The following is a 21,396-nucleotide window of genomic DNA, read 5'->3' as shown; positions in this document are numbered from 1 at the left end:
CTTCGCCCGAGTCAGCTGGGATAGGCTCCAGCCCCCCCCCCGCGACCCTAGTGAGGATTAAGCGGTGTATAGATAATGGATGGATGGATGGATGGATATATATATATATATATATATATATATATATATATATATATATATATATATATATATATATATATATATATGTGTGTGTGTGTGTGTGTGTGTGTGTGTGTGTGTATAGAATATATACACACACACACACACACACACTCAAAGAACAATACATCTATTTTCCTTTAAGGAAACAATCCTTTTCCTTCCTTTCATCTTCGTGTTAGGTAACAAGGCAGCCGCTTCCTATTCCAGAACAACGGGGTGCAAGTACATGAAATATGACACGGTTCATGAAAAGTTCACCTGCTTGGAAAACTGCTGTGTATTTGTTGCAGACCTCATGCTGGCTCATAATTGTTGGCTCTTTGATGGCAGAGAGTTGTCACTTCACCACTGTCACTTGCTTTTGGAATGCAATTTTCCACAAAGTAAAGACTTTACCTTCTCACTAATCACAGTGGTTTGCTTGCTGTGTCGCTTGTTCTGTACTCGCTATTCGCTGTGTCTGTACCGGGCAACAATAAATACAATTTGTGCTGACCCCTGAAGATGCCAAAATAGGGCTTGAAGTCCAGGGCTTCCATCAGCTGCTCACTCATTCCCATTTCAAAATGGTGACAGCTGCAAAGCCTTGAGGCCTTTTTGGATGATGCTGCAGAGATCTAAAAAACAAAATCGATTCACTATTGGCTACTTTGTTCAGTGACCCCTCTCCAGATAGTTAACTGTGATTGGATTATTGGACTTGCTCCAAGCGCTAGAATGAGGTCAAAATCTGCTATGTGGACGGAAAAGTCATTACATTTCTCATTTATCTTATAATACAAAGCTCAATACATCCTTGTCCATTTGTAATGTGCGCATTCCAAATGAGATGTCAAAATGTTTATTACACAGGCTAGAACATTCCACCATTGCAGACACAACATAAACACCCACAGAATAACCCAGGTACTTGAACTCAGTATCTTTTTGGTACAGACCAAGATGTTAAACGACCACTACTATCCTGTACCAAAAGTTGCAACTGAGGAGAAGAGACAATCGCTGCTATTGGTTACAGTAACTTTGATCCACTTCAAGTAATTGGCGAGCTCCACCGAACACTGAAACATTGCTGAAAATAAAGGCTCACAGAACAAGAGAAGGGAACACAGAATGTAAAACAAACGTTAACGGTAAAATTACTACCAATGCTGTCTGTTGTAAACATTGCTTGTATCATTCCAATATGCAACTGTTGGTATTTTTCTTGTCACTATGTTACGAGGTTTATTGCATCATATATCAGTCGTCATAACCAGTGTTAATTTCATCAAAAACAGTCTTCAAATATCCTCTCTGACAACTTACGTTTTTCCCAAAAAACAAAACTGCAACTAAAAAATAATGTTTAAAGACAGTTTACAAAAGTTTTCTTAGGCTGCTGTTAGTGCTGTTCGTCCTAACAATCAGACTGACCTACATGTATATAATGAATGGAGTGCCCCTTTAACCTTTTGATGTGCAGTTTGGATCTGGAGATACCCATTTTCCATTGGATTTGGGTCACTTTTGACCCATGTTGCGCATCAAAGGATTAAACGCAACCTGGATAGTATTTGTAATATCTCACACTACATGTATCAGAAATGCAAATGCAAAAGCTACAATTCAACATCCACATTACATCTATGCTGTGAATGCACACTTAAATGCCATAAAGGCAGCGTCAATCAAATATGGGGCCAATTTCACTGCTAAAAAAAAAACTGTTCCACAGCACATGTAAGCCCAACAAAGGAAAAAAAAAAACATTGAGAAAAAGGGTTATTAATAGCAACTGATTTAAAATAAAAGACATTGGCTTAGGAGATAAAATTCTAAAACATGACAGTTTAACAGTTATGTTTTACAGTTCATTACAACTGTTAGCTTAGTACATCTTAAAACCACCATACATCTTCTTTTTGACTATGAGGAAGTCAGATAATGAAATTTAACATGCAAAAAGCTGCACTAAAAACCTAAAACATCAGTGAAGCAGTTCCACTTGTTACTCCCATGTCACAGATTTGCTTAACAAAAGCACATTCATCTGTTAGTCTAAATAACATGTGAGATGCTGTTACCCCAGCACTTTTCATTACAGTCAACAGTGTCGTATCAAACAACTACGAAGTCAGCATGTGCCATCCATCTCAAGGTGTGATTTCTGTTCGCATTCAATCCAGGCTAAAGGACGGGAGGAACTGACGGATGTAAAGTAAATTAAGGTATAAAAACAACAAAAAGAGTGAAACAATGGAGAAGATCAAAGCCATGACAGCAACCTCTCCTGCTGATTCTCATTACTGCTACCAAATACAGCCCCGTTCCCTTTCCTCACCTATACACATTTCACTAACACACACACACACACACACACACACTCACACGTACACACACATACAAAAAACACACACGAAAACACAATCACGAGACTTCTTTGTCAGACAACAAAATTATCCTTGCCTGTGCAAGCACAAAAACAATTCCACAAAGTCAGAATATTCAGTGTGCAGATTGTTTACTTGTTTCTTTTCCTTTTCTGTTCACATAATCAAATGCAAACACATAAAAATTGTTATAGGGCATGTGGAGGCAAGGTAGACACAAATGACACCGGTGTCTCACAATCTGAATGCTACTTTCAAGCACCTGCCTGACTGGCTGCCGGGTTTTTAGTAACAGCAGAAATTAGAGGAGTTAAATGAAGATCAGCTCTTGTCCCAAATATGTCCACTCTGGAGTAAGTAATCAAAGGCTAGTTATGCCTGATTAAATGGCACTGTCTACTACAACCACACAGACGCACCACTTAATTCCGCTGCAATCCTAGACAGGCTACTCCATCTGTCAGCGGAGGAAAGGAGTCAGGATTAATGTGTGTGTGGTGATCTACCTCTGATACCATGCAACAGTAGGTGAACCCGAAAGACCTTCACACACTACTTGGCTGCCACCCAGCTGTCTAGCTAATAAAGCAGAAGGCTGATTAGCCCAGTTAGACAGTTAGCTAATGAACAAACTAAAGCACCCTGCTGCTCCAGACTCAAAACACTACGGAAGGGGAGGAGATAAAAGTTTAGAGCTGAAAGAAATTGTTGAAACATGTTGTATATATGCATGAAGACAGCAAACATAATAATCCACTTAAGCATACACATTTACACACATAGGCACAAATATATACTAATGCCTTTTCTCTGGTAATTTTAAGTCTAACAGATTTGTAATCTGCAATTAGGCCAGATGGGATATCCCTAACTGAAGGTACAGGAATGAAGGAGGTGGAGGTGGGGGTTGTTACAGGCGGGAGTTGGACCAGGCTGTGGTTAGCCTAGCTAAGACTTTTAAAAAAAAAAAAAAAAGATGCTGCAGTAAACAACCAATCTGGCTTTGACCAGAGTGAAAAATGACACCAACACATCCTACCTTAACTAATTAGCATGCCATCTGTTTAATGTGTACAAACAGAAATGTAAAATGACTACTGGTTTCATTGGGAGTTAGGGGTCATTGCCGTTTCTACCACTCAAAACTTCTGTGCAACATCTGTAGGTTGACTTGCCAGATAAGGCTGGTCAGCACACTTCAGTGCAAGGACAAGATTTAGCTTTGACAGTTATTGTTCACAAAAAATCATTACCCACATGCAACCACAAGTTGCTATTTCACATTTCTGTGTCTGTATGATTCTAATAAATAAGAAGGAACATTAATAAGCTTTACTCACCAAAATTCCTAAGTTCATTTAAAATTAACCCTGGTGTGTTTGTCCAGTTACTGTAGTTTGTTTGGGCTGGTGTTAAGACTTTCAGCTGAGCCCTGGTACATTAGTGGTGTTTAAGCAAATGTACTGCCCGCCAGATCTTTTCAATAGTAGATGTGTGATTTCAGCATGAATTCAAAATCTGAACTACTAACTACATCTGCTGATGGTGAACTCTTTATGGAATGATCTTGTACTAAATCTAATGTGTTGTCATTAAATCTAATGTGTAGTCATTGTCTACTCCTTCTCTGGGTTCAGACCAAATGAAACAACCTACAGGTGTGAAAGTGCCCTAAGAACACAAAGGTAAACTTAAAAACAGAGGCATCTTACATCTCTTTATTTACTTAATGTGATTATCCCCAGCAGAGCTTCAAATGAGACTACAGGAAGATATCTGTGTAACAAATATGCAAAATTCTAACAATGAACGGGCCCAAGTTTGCTGAAGATAGCTAGAGGGTATATCTTAATTTAGAAAGGCCATTAAAGATTAATCAAAAACACCATTAGTGTGGACTGAGAGTTTCTAGTTTTCAAGTACAAACAGAATCCTTGAGGAAGTGCCAAATGGAAAACTCCAATTTACTGAATTTCACTGGCATTGAAGTACTTTTCCTCAGAGAGAAACGAGCAGTCGCATAACTGATCACAATAAAATGTTCTGAACAAATCTCAGTGGAACTCCTATGCACGAGGCGATAAAACATCATTCTTCTCTGACCATATACTTGATGAACTGATTAGTTGGTTGGCGCTTGCCTGTTGGAAAAAGTTTTTGCAACTTTCTTTTGCTCTGACATGTAAAAATGTGTACAATCACTACTTTTCTCTTTTTAACATGTAAGCTAAATATTTTTTTCAAACTGTGGGTCAGATTAAACAAAATATCTGAGTGATGACTCGTTGGTCCAGACTGAAATATCTCAGTAAATATTGGATGGATTTCTGTGAAATTCTAAGCAGATATTCTAGGTCTTCAGAAGATAAATCCTAAATATTTTGATGATTCAATGACATGTCTGCAAATCATCAGGTCATTACTACTATACCCTTGTATTCTTAAGCCCCTTTAATTCATCAATCTGCTACCTACTGTGCCTCCAATGGTTACATGACCTTTGAAGTTCAGTAATCTAACATAATATGACTGACTACTCCCTGGAGCACAGGGGATAATTGTGTAGCCATGACTTAATAATAATGAGCTAATGACATCAAACTTAATGAATCAGCTTGAAATTTCATCCTGCATACTTGTAGCAGCAGAGCTTACTGTTATCACCTGTGCGTTTAGTGAAAACTGCCAAAGGCTTGTAAATATCTGAGTCATCATTACATATACGGATCAAATGAGGGACACAAAAGTCAAATATGCTCTTTTGACTTTGTGTCATGGCCGTTTGCCCTTCTGTGTGTTGAGAATCACCCAAAGGCCTTGTATTTAGTGTGACAGAGGAGAGGGTGAGTCAAGATGAAAGCAAGCATGTGCTCCAACAAAAGACATTGTAATCATGAAAGCCTTTCAAGAACCTCTAGTCTCTAATGGTCACCATTGTGAGTTGTGTGGGTCAAGCGACACCCACACAACTCCACTTTAAGTGGGGGGGGGGGGGGGGGCGGCACTTTGGCCAAGATGACTTTATGAGTCAAGCTGTCACTCTAGCTGCTGCAGAATGTGAGTAGATGGACCGAGGCTGCAGCCTTATGTTTACCTAAACATGCTATGCTTGCAACAGCTAAGGGAAAAGAGGGATTCTGTGTTAAGTCCACTTAAATTGACTGAGTAGCCAACCTGATGTCAGCAGATGGCTGATGAGAGGAGAAACCTCCAATCTCAGCTCCCTGTCCATCAGACCAGCCTCAGTGCCACAGTAAATCCCCTTGAGACACTGTAAGTCTCCTCTGCTGGCTCCCAGCCTGAATGACTTAAATGATTTAGCTTTCAGCATTGTTGTTGATTAATTTTATGCACTTGTTTCAAAACTATATCTTGGCAATTTAACGCTGTACTATTGTAGTATCTAAACAGAGTCATTCTGTAGCTGAGAAGGACACTGAAACCCCTAAAAGGCAGAGTTATTACTGTATGATATTAAGAATAAGGATAAGGATAAACCTTATTGAGCCCACAATGGGGAAAGTTCACTGTTACAGCAGCTCCAAAAGAAAAAGTACAAAAGTATAAACGCAGTGCAAGAATAAATTAAAGCTGCAAGCAGCGTTGAATAGGTCCTCGCACACCCACGCACATCAGGATGTGGCGCACGTCGAGGTTGGCGGACGTCGGAATGTTACATAAAAGTGAAAGTTTTGATATGTAGCTGACCAATTTCAGGATTTTATCACAAAGTTTCTAGAAATGCTATTTGCGAAATACAGCATTTTTCAGAGTTACAATGTGCTTCATAAGGAGGTAAAATGGCAAAGTCTAAGAACAATACTAACACTGAAACTGGTGTTTTGAAAGGAGGATAAATATACTGAAGCCAGTGTAAAGAGACTGAAACATACAGGGAGCCAATTTAAGAAGACTAAAACATATGAGAGTCAGTTGACATCGGCTGAAACATACTGCTAGCCAATAGAAAGAGGATAAAACATACCAGGAAGCAGTTTGTCAAGGTTGAAACACGAGGAGCCAATATAAAGAAGTAACTGGACGCCAGTATAAAGAGGATGAACGAATAATGGAGATGAATATGGGTGACCGAACAACACTAGTACATCAAAGTGTAAAACATGTCATTTCCTCTCCAGCAGGTGGGGCTATTATTGTGAGTGGATATTGGCATATGGATGTGATCAGAGCAGGACTGTGATCAATCATGTAAAGTTTGAGGCAGACTGGAGAATGCAGAGGGTAGTTAGACAGTAGTTGGTTTCATGGCGAAGCATCAAAGTTCAGGGCGTTGCCATGGCCACGTCCTTTGACTGATGCAGATGATTTTGATAATTTATCATCATTACGACCTGTTCTATATACTGTCCAAATTTGATGTTTCTTGGAGTTGTCCTCTATGAGTAGTAAACTACTGAATATGACCAAAATCAGCAAAAATCGCACAATTAATCCAAAATTGTGGACTTCTTTTTGGTTATAGCTTTTGGGCACCTCAGACTTTTTTTTCCGCCCTGACGTGCTACACATGCCTACCAAATATTGTGGATGTAGGTGAAATGCACTCTTTGTTAAAAATACTACAGGGGGTGCTATGGCACATGCAGTGTCGAGACACATAGCCTTCTTCCTTTTTCCAGATGTGATGTGTGTGGCAATTCTGGTGAATTTCTGACCATTCCTAATGTGTCACAAAGTATTTACTCTTTTATGGCGACGGATCAAATTTCCACAAGCTGCCATGGCCACGTCCTTTGGCTTTCGAGGAACCTTTTGATAACTATTGATAACGATGTTGCATTGTATATACTGGCCAAATTTGAGGTCTCTAGGAGTTACCCCCTAGGAGGAATTTAGTCTCGAAAATGGAAAAAAAATCACCAAAAATTGTCCAATTAATTCAAAATGGCGGACTTCCTATTGGGTTTAGGATTTGGCTCCAAGAGGCTTTTTTGTGCACCCTGACGTGCTCTATATGTCTCCCAAATTTTGTGGATGTAGCTGAAACGTGTTGCGGGGGCTGTTTGTTAAAAATACTGCAGGGGGCACAATAGCACATGCAGTGCCGAGATGCATTAAGTGTCCTTCCTTGGGTCGACGGCGATGTGGTAAGTGTGGTAATTTTGGCAAGGTTTTGAGCATTCCTAACCTGTCAAAAAGTACTTTCTTTACGGCTTTCTCATCACGTTTGAGGTGAATCTGACCAACGAGCTAAGAATAGTACATCAAAGTGTAAAAAATGACATTTTCTGTTGCCAGCAGGTGGCACTATGACTGTGAACGTATTTCATCATATGGATGTGATCAGGGCAGGACTCTGATCATACATGTAAAGTTTCAGGCAGATTGGAGCATATTCAGGGCATTTACACAGCACCTGATGTTTCATGGCGAAGGATCAAACTTCCAGTGGCCGCCACAGACATGCCCTTTTATTTTTGAGGAATATTTTGATAACTTTTGCTCATTAAGACCTGCTGTATATACTGGCCAAATTTGAGGTGAATTGGAGTTTCCCCCTAGGAGTTCGCTGTAGGAAAAAATCAAAAATTGGCAAAATCTGACATTCAATGCAAAATAGCTCACTTCCTGTTGGGTTTAGAATATAGCTGTCACTGACTTTTTTGTTCAGCCTGATGTGCTGCATATGTGTACCAAATTTGGTAGCTGTAGATGAAACGTGCTGCCCGTGGGAAAGTGTAGGGAGCGCTATGGAGCCATTTTGCCACACACCTCCACAATTCCGATAAAATATCAAATTTTTCACCAGTTCTGGTGCATCTGGAAATTTTCACACGAATTGGAGCATGTTTAGGCCCTCAAAAATGACCTTGTTCCATCGGAACAGGAAAGAATAATAATTCCTTGCATTCCAATAGGGTCTTCGCACCATTCAGTGCTCGGACTCTAATGATTCCTTGCATTGCAATAGGGTCCTACGCACCATTGGTGCTCGGAGCCTAATAAGTAACCCTAGGGTTTCAATAGGGTCCTACACACCGCTGGTGCTCGGACCCTAATAAACCCTAGCATTCCAATAGGGTCTTCGCACCATTCTGTGTTTGGACCCTAATAAAAAACTCTAGCACTCCAATAGGGTCTTCGCACTGTTGGTGCTCAGACCCTAAAAAGAAAAAACACGGTGCAAAAATCGCAGAGTACATTATATACAGATGGGGTTTTTTTTTAAATACCATGTAGAAGACTATATACAAGAGGATGAGGTATCAGATATTGTACATAAGTAGGTGGATGCGTGTGTAAATTGGGGGGAAAAAAGTGCAGCCGTAAACAGTACACAGTGAAGTTTATAATGCGGCATTGTACAATCTGACAGATGCTGGAATAAAGGACCTGCGAAAACACTCCTTACACTTAGGGTGTAACAGTCTGTCGCTGAAGTCGCTTCTTAAAGAGTTCGCAGGCTGATGCACAGGGCGGGAGGTGTTTCCATGATAGAATACAGTCTGGTCAGAGCCCTCCTCTCTCCTACCACCTCAATGGAGTCCAGGGGGCAGCCACAGACTGTTTAGTCTGTTTTTGTCACGCTCAGAGCACCCCATTCCCCAGCACACCACTGCATAGAAGACCACTGATGCCACCACAGTGTCGTAAAAGGTCCTCAGCAGTGGCCTGCTCACAGGCAGGAGAAACTAAGATGTCAATGTACAAGATTTGCATAGTGGTATTTCAGACTACTACCTCTGCCACACCACACCAGAATGAATATTTTAATTAGTCACCTGAAATATTGGACAAATAAACAAAGCGAAAGAAAGCTGCCTCCGGCACAAACACGGGATATATTGGATGTTAGACCATTTCCTCTGCTCTCAGTAAACACAGTTTTTTATCCATTCACCCTGCTGTCGTGGTGCAATATATGTTAGGTTCTGGTGTGTTTTCAGTTTGATATTACCCAACTGTTAGACTCCTGAACAACAAACAACATGAGCGCACACACAGAGTCAGCCCCCTTCCGCTATGTCCCATACATCCAGCTAGACCAGGACACCCCCTCTTTCAAAACCTTGTGTTTTTCTCTGTTCTCCTAAAGTTTGCTCAGTACCTGACCCCAAACACCCATCCCCACCTTCACCCCAACACAGCATTCAGTCCATGTGCAGGTGCCTCACCCTACCATCTGTCCCCAGCCCAGGACTGAGGCTTAGCCTGGAGGCTTGGGAATGTCCAGCATTCCCATGTCCAGTCTGAGACCCACATAACAGCTTAAAAAGCACCTGACCTCTGCAGAGGCTTTTCACTTATAGATAAGTTATGTTTGTTGTCAGAATAACTGTGAAACTCGCCAGTATGGTGTATAGGTGGGAGGAATCATATATTTATGGTTCGAGCACCGAGGGTGCGAAGACCCTATTGTAATCCATTTGTGAATTATTTCCCAGTTTTCTGAAACTCAAATTTGGCAGCCTATAAATACTCGAAAACGCGTGAAACTCTGTACACACATCAAGACTGGCGATAAATTTGATATTTTAGGGGAATTGCATAGATGTGAACCAAAATGGCTCAATAGCGCCACCTGGAAAATTTGTATCATCTACTACAGGCAACACGTTTCACCTACAGCAATCAAATTTGGTAGGCATATGCAGCAAGTCAGGATGAACAAAAAAGTCAGCAGCAGCCATATCCTAAACCCAACAGGATGTCCGCCATTTTCAATTGACTGTTTCATGATTTTTGCTCATTTTCAAGAGCTATAAACTCAAATGGCTTAACTCCAAATCACCTCAGATTTGGCCAGTCCATACAACAGGCTTTAGTGAGCAAAAGTTATCAAAATGTTCCGCAAAAGTCTATAGCGGCCTCTGGAAGTTTGATCTTTCGCCATGAAACATCAGGTCCTGTGTAAATGCCCTGAACATGCTCCAATCTGCCTGAAATTTTACATGTATGATCAGTGTCCTGCCCTGATCACATGTATATGATGAAATACATTCACAATCATAGCGCCACTTGCTGGCAACAGGAAATGTCATTTTTTACACTTTGATGTACTGTTGTTAGCCAGTTACCCATATTTGTCTCATATTCGTGGTGTCATAAGCCTTAAGACATTGATGATGATTCATGGAGAAAATGGTGACTTGTCATTAAACATCGTGCCTGTGACGGCATGGTGAATTTTGGTGTCTCACCATGACTACTGAAGTGTTTATATATCAACTGCACATGATCATATCTGTGCCAAACTTCATTTGCTGGACATCAGGCCCAGTCTGAAGACGTCCACACTCAGAAATGTAGAAATAGTCATAGTGCCACCTATTTGTAACAGGACGCTTAGGCATTTGCACGTCCCAATGCCCCAAATTTTGCCATATAATTTTGGTAATTGGTCAGCTCAGTCTTCAGTCCTTGAAAATGCCACAGTGTGAAGATTGACTTTTGATACAATGCTGTTGCCGTGGCAATGCATCTTTGCCGTGATAAACAAAGTACTTTTTGACAGGTTAAAAATGCTCAAAACCACACCAAAATTACCACACGCATCACAGTTGGCTGAAGGAAGGAAACTGTATGCATCTCGGTCATGCATGTGGCATAGTGCCCCCTGCAGCATTTTTAACAATTAATTGCATGATTTTTGATAATTTTGGTCATTCAGTGGTTAACTACTCATAGGGAATAACTCCAATAGACTTAAGATTTGGAAAGTACCGTATTTTCCACACTATAAGGCGCACTTAAAAGCCTTTAATTTTCTCAAAAATCGACAGTGCGCCTTTAAGCCCGGTGCGCCTTATGTGTGCACTGAGTTCCAATATCACCGCTACTGTGAGAAACCAAGTGAAGCAAATGAATTCGGAGCTTGCCATCATTCCGGGAGGATTAACAAAAGAACTCCAACCGCTGGACATTGGTGTAAACAGGGCATTCAAAGTGAAGTTGCGAGCGTCGTGGGAGCGATGGATGAGAGACAGCGAACACACCTTTACTAAGACTGGGAGGCAGCGCCGGGCGAGTTACGCCACCATATGTGAATGGATTTTGGATGCCTGGGCTAAAGTATCTGCTTTGACTGTTGTCTGAGCTTTCGCGAAAGCCGGCATCATTGCTGAACAGCCACCCGGCAACGAGACTGACTCCGACAATGACGAGAGGGAACCCGGCATGTTTGATGGCGAAATTGCCCAGCTGTTCAATTCAGATACAGAAGATGAGGACTTTGCTGGATTTGTGACAAAAGATTGATCAAAAAATAATGTGAGTGTATTTTTAAATACGTAGTAGAATAAAGTTCAAAGAAACTCACTGTTTTGCTTCCGTTACCTTGTTTTAGCATACGCTGAATAATACGGTGCGCCTTATGTATGGCTTAAGTACAGAAATAGACCTCGTAATTGAGACTGCGCCTTACAATCCGGTGCACCTTATGGTGCGGAAAATACGGTATATAAAACAGGCCTTAATGATGACAACTTCTCAAAATCATCTGCATCAGTGAAAGGGCGTGGTGATGTCCAGAATTTTGATGCTTCGCCATGAAACATCAACTGCTGTCTAAATACCCTCTGCATGCTTCAATCTGACTTAAACTTTAGATGTTTAATTAGTCCTGCCCTGATTGCATCCAGATGCCAAATACATTCACAGTATGGCCATAGCGCTCTCTGCAGCATTTTAATAAACATCCCCTGCACCAAGTTTAACCTGTCTACGAAAGTTGGCATGCATATGTAGCATGTGAGGGCAAGCAAAAAAGTCTCTCGGACACATACTCTAAACCCAACAGGAAGTCCGCTATTTTGAATTAAGTGTGGGATTTTTGGTGATTTTTGTCATTTTCAGTGGCTAACTCCTCATAGGGGGTAACACCAAAAGACCTAAAATTTGGACAGTATTTACTAGGGCTGGACCCATATATCTGAATATTCCGAATATCCAAATATCCTAAATATCCAAATATTTAATATTCAGATACACCTCATTGTGGTGGTATCCGAATATTAATTTTGAGATCCGAATACTCGGATCTCTCCTCTCTCAGTGGCCTCCCTTGGCAACCACCTGAAAATTAATGTTTCAACATGAAAGAGGAAAAACTGTGTAAATCCCCTGTACATGCTGCACTCTGCCTCAAACTTTACATGATTGATCACAGTTCCGCCCTGATCACAGCCATATGCCAATATCCACTCACAATGATAGCGCCACCTGCTGGAGAGGAAATGACATGTTTTATACTTTGATGTACTATTGTTGTTCGGTCACCCATATTCATGTCCATTATTCGTTCATCCTCTTTATACTGGCGTCCAGTTATTTCTGCCTCTTTATATTGGCTCCTCGTGTGTTTCAACCTTGACAAACTGGTTCCTGGTATGTTTTATCCTCTTTCTACTGACTATCAGTATGTTTCAGTCTATTTAAACTTACTCCCGGTTTAGTCTTCTTATTTTGGTTCCCAGTATGTTTCAGCCTCTTTACATTGACTTCAATACATTTCGTCCTCTATTTAAAACACCAGTTTGAGCTTTAGTATTTTTCTAAGACTTGGCTGTGTCATTTTGTCTCCTTATGAAGCACACTGTAACTCTGAAAAATAGCCTGACTTCACACGTACCGTTAATAGAACCTTTGTGTTATAATCCTTGAAATCGGTCAGCTATGTCACACCTCAACGTGCATCATGTTCCGACGTGCGTGAATGGGCGAGGATCCATTCAACGCTGCTTGCAGCTTTAATTTGTCTTAGATTTTCAAACATAACTTTTGCATTCACCAGAGGAAACAATCATCCTTTGTTTGATTTTAGGTGTTTCTTGAATATTGTTACTGGTCTGTTTGCTTACAGGCCACCAATGAACCACACCAGCATCTGGTCTGAGTTCAGGTCAGAAGTAAAAACCAATCAACATTAAAGGATAAAAGTTGAAAAGTTCTATTTACTTAAACATTTGTGAAACATAAATGAACAGATACATTTCACCAATGTTTTGTGTTGGAGTATGTGTTATTTTAATTTGACGATTACTACAAATCTTCATCTGTTCCAAATACTGGTTATCATTGGTCTCCTTGACTATCAATAATCGGGAATCAGCACTAGTCTTGGAGAAAACAGATCTGTCAACCCTTAGACAGGGATCATTAAAACAAAAATTATCCTACTAGAAGCATGAAAGTCTTCATGGAAATCTGTCTTTGAGATTATCAAAAATCTGGGGTTCAGAGAAGATATTTTGTCTAGAAAGGTATTCAAGAAGAATGCTCAAATGGTTCATCCTCTATGGAACAAAAATATGTTCAGTAAATTTCACAATTTTCATAATTGTTCTTAGTCATGGGGTCACGAAAAACAATACTTGGGGAAAATAATTATCCAAAATAAATCTAATGAACATACAGTGCAGACATCAGTTTTAACATTAACAAATGCTAGCATGTGTACATGCTACGTTGAGATGGTGACCATGGCAAACATTCCCTGCTAAACATCAGTATGTTATTATTCTTACTTGTATATTAGAATGCTGACTTTAGCACTCAACTCAAAGCACCACTCGGGCCTAAGTACAGCTTTAAAGAGCTGCTATGGTTTAAAGATTTTTTTTTTTTTTTTTTTGCAACGACATACCCAATTGTGGCTCAGTGGGTCATCTAACTTATACACTCCTTGGAGTGCCCCAAAACAGCACATATAGAGGCAACTAGCAAGAGCTCTCTGTAGCTTTCCAGAGAAAGATTCTTCCATGGATCAATTAAGGTGTTTGTTTCAGAGTCCAATAGAGACTCAGTATACTGAACAATGTCAGTTCTGGGCTGACTGGTTTTTAACCCTTTCAAAGCGGGTCACTATATACCAATCAATCTGCTCCCATCCACACAGCACTTCAGTACATGGGGTACAATCATCTGCACGACCCTCCCCAACAGCTGCAGTATTTGCTGTACTGCTGTCAGACACCGGTGGCTCTAATAGAAGCGACAAACAACTAGTGTAATGTCATCCTATTGACATTACTCTGCAAGCGCTCGAAAGGATCAACAGTGCTGAAAGCAGTGTGCAGGAGTGATTGCAAAGGGAACTCATTGACATACTTTAAAATTCAAAATCTCAACCCTAGTGTGATATTGGAGGACATGAGACTTTTCTACTTTTGTAACATTTGCTCAAAATTTTTAATTTTCATGTTGAAATTCAAGGTCAATTAAGTTACCATATATGGTTCCTTGCCTGTCAGTGGTAAAAAAAAATATAAATTAAAAAAAACAAAACACATTATAATACAGAGGTATATTTAACAGTATTGATCATTTTTATTAATAATCACTCTGGACCATCAGATTTAGACTAGTAAACACATCCTCATCCTTTTTTCTTGTTTTTTTCAGCTACTTTCTCTCACATTTTATAGACCAAACAACTAATGATTAATCAAGAAATAATAGACATATTAATCAGCAGTGGAAATAATAATATTAATAAGTTGCTGGCCTATCTCAAAGTGGCAAATTTCACTGAATAGTAAGAAGTTGTTTTATTTGTTCTGGACATATACATGTAAAAAAAAATAATAGATGTATTAATCAGCAGTGGAAATAATAATAATAAGTTGCTGGCCTATCTCAAAGTGGCAAATTTCATTGAACAGTAAGAAGCTATTTTATTTGTTCTGGATACATACATGTAAAAATTCATATATGATAATTTGCAGAAAAGCAGCATGATATCTAATCAAAGCCAGTCTGTACTTGTGTCTCCTCATCACGGTTTGATCATGCATTCAAGAGTAGCAGGCACATCAATGCCCCTTTTCTATTAACATCTTTGTGGACACTGCAGTCATGAAACTATATTGTGTATTAATTAAAATACTAGTGTATTTATGTTTTATTCATATTGAGGAATAAGTATTTTTTATATTTTCTAATTATGACCTGGGAGCTGCCCTGGACAACCACAATTTTGTATTTGTCCGATGATGCAGATGAACAGATGCAGTGCCTTACTACAGGGCTCCTCAATGGTAGTTTAGAAAACAGCAGAGAACATTACTCATTCACATGCCTACCGCAGTATCGAAGCCAGTCTCGCATTGGATTTTTTCAAACAAAAAGTACACAGCAGTACAAAAACAGACAATATCATTTTTAATGTTCTCTGCCATGCAGCTCTCTGTCTGTCTAGTGTGGAAAATGTATAACAGGCTTTTTCCTGACAGCCACAGCTTTACTCCCAGAGTTTGTCACTGAGCAGCCAGTCATCCCGATGAAAGCCCAGAGCACATAACACCACAAACAGAGGCAGCTTTAACATCACAGCCTTATTGGCCTCAACTTTCCCTGGGTCTGGATAAGGGAAAACCCTGTCATTTGCATCAATGCTACTGTAAAGAGAGCTCGCTTATTGCCTGACTTGGAATGTACATAGATAAGAAACTCTGAAAGAAAAAAGCCCCTTAAACCACACAGCAAGACGCAAAAGCTGCAGGGGTCCGTATTTAGGAGATTAGCTCGTGTTGTGCCACAGTTTGGGTCTACTTAGCTTCAAATTGTCCCCAACCTGACTGCCAGAGAGGGCGGTTTTGTGGTTGACAGCTGAACCTGATCCTGCGGTTATCACAAAGAAACTGCACTTGTTTTAGTAACAACACTGCTGCAGGCAGCAGCGCCAGCTTTGCTATGTTCTATTTCACAGTGGAAACAATTACACTTCCAGGGCTTGAGCACAGAATAAACACAACATTGCACAGAAATCATGCAAAACCAACTCCTCCCAGCCTCTGTAAGTTCTGTACTCACTGGTTTTGTTGCACTTGATTTTGCATAGGAGTTTGTGAGCCACCAAAAGATTGCCACTCTTCACTGCTACCAGTAGATCCTGTTCTTTTCCCATGATTATAAGCCGAGGCACAGATACACAATCTGCGCTAAGGTGACAACCAAGACTGCTTCCTCTTCTTTTTTCAATGCTCCTGCAGACAGGCCGTTTCAACAAGGATTTGTCAGCATACTAACAGGTAGCTGCAGAATCCCAGTCATGAGATGACTTTGTACCATCTAGAGGGAAAGAATGTCATGTGAGGTGGTCCAGGAGGTTTCCTTCGTCTTGTTGTTGGGGTTTGGGTCCATTGTCTCTAAAAGTTGGTTGGCTGCTCAATGATGATCTTGGAACTGCAGTTACAGTATGTCTAGTAGATGTTTTAGTTGCCTGCAGGGCTGAGTGTGTGTTTCTGGTCTGTCACTGTCGACCTGGAGGCAAAAGGAGTCCAACCTGCCATTACACTGCAAAGAGGATGGTAGAAAGAAAAAGACAGACTGGAATCATTTTGAGTCTACAGAATGAAAGTAACATTACCGCATGAGTCTACAGGGCTGGCTATCATACCTGAATTGCATTGCTTGCATTTTTCTTTTACTAATTCTTTAATGCATTTTTCTTTAAACTGCCAAACGTAGAAACTGTTTGGAGTTCAGAAGATTACTTATTTTATGGCTGTTGGCTATCTAAAAAAAACGGTCTCTTTCAATCGTAGATATTTTGATTCACTACATTTTCATCTAAACATGGCAATAAAAATTTTAACAGAATTTTTAAAAATTAACATATACATACACATATAATACATATTCTATCTGTTTCCATACACAAGAAATTGCATAATACAATTTGCTTCATAGAACTTACCTGACAAGATCTCTACTATGCTGGGTGCCCCAGTTGGCCTCTCTTTTAGATTACATTTGTTTGGCTTTCTGAACAATGCTGAACCTCAAACTTGATTGCTACTGAACATCAGAACTCTGTCCACTTGTCATGTTCACCTCCATCTGCAACACTTCTAGGACCCCTGAACGCCTAATAAAATGTCACAAAAGAGTGGAAAAACATCCATCACTATTTCTATCTCTCACTGAGTCTGAGTTACCACCTTTAAACTGCCTCTTCTGCAAGAACAAAAGCCCAAAAGTATTCTCTCTTGCCAATGAATTAACTTCAATCAACTTGTCGATAAAATGTTAGTCTGCCTGGATGTAGCCTTTGGTAATAAACCTCCATTTTACACTGCTTTCCCCTCCCCTTCCACTTATCTGAGTGCTATCTTTTTCAAAATCTCCATCACCACAGAAGACAACAACAGTTACCTGCAAGCAGCAACCTACATGCTGAAAATGTAAACGTTTTACCGAAGATCTGAATTGTGCAATAACACAGGCCTATGTGGTTCTTTTGGTGAATTCCGACATTTGTATGACTGAATGTGCTCGCCTCCCTGCATGCAAATGTTTCACAAAACAATTCCCTCATCATTATTTTGCATGGACACCATCACTACATCCTGGGCTTAGCACCACCAAATACAAGTGTGATTGGTTTAAAGAACTACAAACCAACCAGAGCTTCTTTTTTTCTCCCTCTTGCACAGAATGACAACGAGGTGCAGCCAGACCATTCTCCAGTCCTGACACGGTGCTGTGGAGGTCTGGCTAAGTGAGACTAATAAGATGTCAAAAACAGAAAGGTGTCTGCTATCATTTCTCAAAGCCAAGGCAAGAGATTCAAATTGCTGACTTTATTCAATTTACGACCAGATATGACAAAGATCATCTTCAGTCAGAAATTGTTTGGACATTGTGCTCACTAAAGTGATTCAAACGAGTAACTGATAGTCAAAGTAATCTACTAATTATGGAAGCTCTACATAAAAACTGGGAAAGCAGCAAATTTGAAAAGATGAAACCAGAGAAGTTTGTCTTTTTTACTTGATATCTGTGAAATAGTTAATAATCAGTACTAAATTTTGCCCCCAGAGTTCTAGATCTTGACATATGATCCAACATGAGGTACATGTAATGTAATAACTTCACAACAATAAAAAAAACAGTTTTCAGTGGATAAATTCTGTCATTTAAAAAAAAAAAAGTTTTCAGTGAATAAATTCTGTCAGGATTATGAGACGTGCCTTTAACTTGACCCAGCTTTTGTTTCTTTTCACTGATCCAGGAAGCCTGCTCCCTCAGAAGTGTACAGCTAATCTGTTACTCCTCTCATGCAGGAATCAAGTCTCGATCCATCGATAACATCCCCCCAAATTTAAAGGAAGCTTCCTTTCATTCAAGCCGTGCTCGGCATTATTGCAGTTTATGTCATTGGTAGCAAAGAAACAAGATCTTTTTTCCCCCTAATACAGAGTTAGACAGTGCTCACTGCCACTGCAGAACCAATTTGCCTGAAATTCCAATTGTGTGTGACAGCAAGTGCAGAAACAACACACATCACAAACAAGTGTTCTCAGAGGGGCGTAAAAACACTCCCCCTGGGTTTCCCTACTTCTATCACTGACACAACATCAAACAGACTTTTTTCACTCAGCCACATAGCCTTCGATTAGAACACAGATCCTTTCTGTGTACAAAATAAAACAGCTTGGACTCCAAAGTAAGCTGTCGGGCTATCTCGGAGGAGATGGTGAAAGCAGAGCATTATTTATCTTGTCTCCATGAGCATGGTTACAACGCAAGCCACAAAGAAAATTAAGCAGCATCGAGAGGTTTTGCCATTTGAAAAAGTCAGCTGAATTTAGTTTTTTAGACATCGGAACCAACTCACATGAAGAGCCCTCACAGCACGCTTCTGTCTTTGGTTGCTTTTGAATTCACAGTTTATGTCGAGCCTGGGGCACAACTCGTAAGTTAAAAACCAAGCAGCTTATCTTGTCTGCCAGCCTATTAAGGGCTGTTAGAAAGACACCTCAGATATTCCACCACACTACTAGGTGATGGTGGAGCAGATGCCAATGCATGTCTTTGCACTGACACATGATCTAAAACTATCCAGGCACCTTGCCAGGCTGTAAACAACTGCACAGCCCCTTACTGACATGAGCCAGAATGTAAACAAGGAGTCCAAAACTAGCTTGATCGCCTAAATGTCAGCAGATAGACAATAGTCAGTGGGGTTCAATAGCTGTGGCTACTGAACCCCACCAAGTGACAGGTGATAAATCCTTCAATCACATTGGATTGTTAAGACATAATACTAGAGGATTTAATTGTCAAACAGCATTTATTACAATCAAGTGAAAATTACTTCACATAGACAAAAGTAAGAGCATCCCAAGTTATGTGCTCCAGTACGAATTTCCTTGAAACACTGCAATCATTAACCCTCTCAGTTCTGCCAGCTTAATACCACATGCAGTGCAGCAAACGTGCAACTCTATTACAGAAGATTTAAAAAAAAAAAAAAAAAACTTCTAAAGAAATCATTTCTGTCGCCTGTAAATTCGGCATACATCAAATAAAAAAATCGGTAATTACCCCTCAATATCATTTCAAGTTTTTCTAACTGAATCACCTTGCCCTCTTCTACCAAAGCAAACTGACAGAAGGATAAAACAGTTGCTAAAGCTGATATTTTAACGAAATAAGGAGGTGGAAGGTGACTATACGTGCAGAATTTATCAGAAAGCGCAACTGACTCGTCTAAAGGGAATCACACTCGTTCTACTAGGTGAAAAAAGGAATGTCAACATATTCTGCCACATTTATTAAGGAGTGTCGGCTGGTCCTGATTGCACAAATCCTACCTACATGTTGCCGCTCCTTGTTTGCTAACTTGTCAGTGTGAAGTGTCAAGATGTTGAACTCCCGGTCACACAAAGTCCGAAACACGCGATTTTACTTCTAGAAAGCGGAATTATTAGTCTTACCCGAGGTCACGGTTGACTTGTTCCAAATAAATATGAGTTTAGAGAGCGGAGATTTACTCACCTGTTGTAGTCTGTAGACTGCGTGCTGTTACCGACCGGTTAGCAGCAGAGTCCCGCTGAGAGAAGAGCGCCGGACAGACGAGACGGAGGAGACAGAGGCAAGTTAGCAGTGAAATACACACAACTTCCGGTAGTGTTTCTGAAAGTAAAACTGTTATTGACTTACGTGCCACAAATATTGAAACTTTAGCTGTTATTTTAAAATATTTTTTCAGGTTTTTAACATTTTCTAGGGCCAAATGTTTATATTATTTGAAACTACCAAGCAATTTTTTTTTATTTTAGCTAGCTGCCGCTTATGTATTTTATTTTGAAGGCAAAATTACATAACGCCAGCTATTTTAGATTGTATTATCCTTCCTAAGTCTGTCTAGCTTTACAGAGGTGAGTGACTTTAATTTGTTCACAATCTGGATTCCACACGAAGAATTCAGTAATCCCAAGGGGAAGTGATTGTAAATAGTCATTAATAGTCAAAACATCAGTCGACGTTACGTTTAAAAAAACAGACCCTCCAGTAAACCCTTAGTAAGACAATCTGTTACCTAATTGGCACCCACCCAATGTTAAGGTTTCTGCTGTTAGGACTGAACCTAATAGAGGAGAGAATGAAACATGTATTTGTAGCATGCATCACTTCTAATTTAGATCAGTTATTTCCAGTGTTCAGCAAAAGTGGTGTTGGAGCTCCATCACAGGCCCCATGGACACAGCGTGGGTTTACAAGTGGCGACACCTGCTGGTTAAACTCTGCTACTGATGTTAGTCCTTATATGTCCTTGTAGTATTTTGTGATGCATTTAATAAATATACAATGAACTGCAAAACAATCATCAGGATGCAGGATGTTATAATCACAGACATTTCTCAGCCTCCAGTCTTACATTTAAAGTTCTGAAACATGTTTATTTTATCAGGATCTTCCTCCTTTCTGTTATGAAGCTGGCAGATTTGTAGTCCATAAATATATTCATAAATTGTGCGCACATTTTGTCAAGATAAAAGACACAACAAACATGAAAATGACTTGTTTTCATCTCCATCAATTGAAAATTTTAGGTTTTAATACAGAATTTTAACCACACCCTCCTTTTCTTTGCAGTTGCAAAGCAAAAATTAAGGGGGGAAAAACATGTGACTAAAAATTCTGACTGAGT

At 39.9% G+C, this 21,396-nt stretch overlaps 1 protein-coding gene across 5 annotated transcripts in view; it reads right to left on the bottom strand.

The window, feature by feature from the left end:
* LOC111577809 (caskin-2-like) overlaps window positions 1-20,322 on the bottom strand; it is a 96,764-nt gene extending 76,442 nt beyond the window's left edge. For 2 of the 5 annotated variants that reach the window (XM_055004338.1, XM_055004342.1), the window contains exons 1-2: window positions 17,155-17,278; window positions 16,269-16,751 (exon numbers count right to left, since the gene is read on the bottom strand). In XM_055004338.1, the coding sequence (XP_054860313.1) occupies window positions 16,269-16,362 (94 nt within the window). In that variant the 5' untranslated portion in view covers window positions 16,363-16,751; window positions 17,155-17,278. Of the gene's footprint in view, window positions 1-16,268; window positions 16,752-17,154; window positions 17,279-20,240 lie in introns of those variants that run through there. The other 3 variants (XM_055004341.1, XM_055004343.1, XM_055004339.1) reach the window with 2 other exon arrangements.
* Window positions 20,323-21,396: the final 1,074 nt, after the last annotated feature.

This window comes from Amphiprion ocellaris, chromosome 18 (genome assembly GCF_022539595.1).
Source record: "Amphiprion ocellaris isolate individual 3 ecotype Okinawa chromosome 18, ASM2253959v1, whole genome shotgun sequence".
NCBI lineage: Eukaryota > Metazoa > Chordata > Actinopteri > Pomacentridae > Amphiprion > Amphiprion ocellaris.
This window is presented reverse-complemented; position numbering and strand designations above follow the sequence as displayed.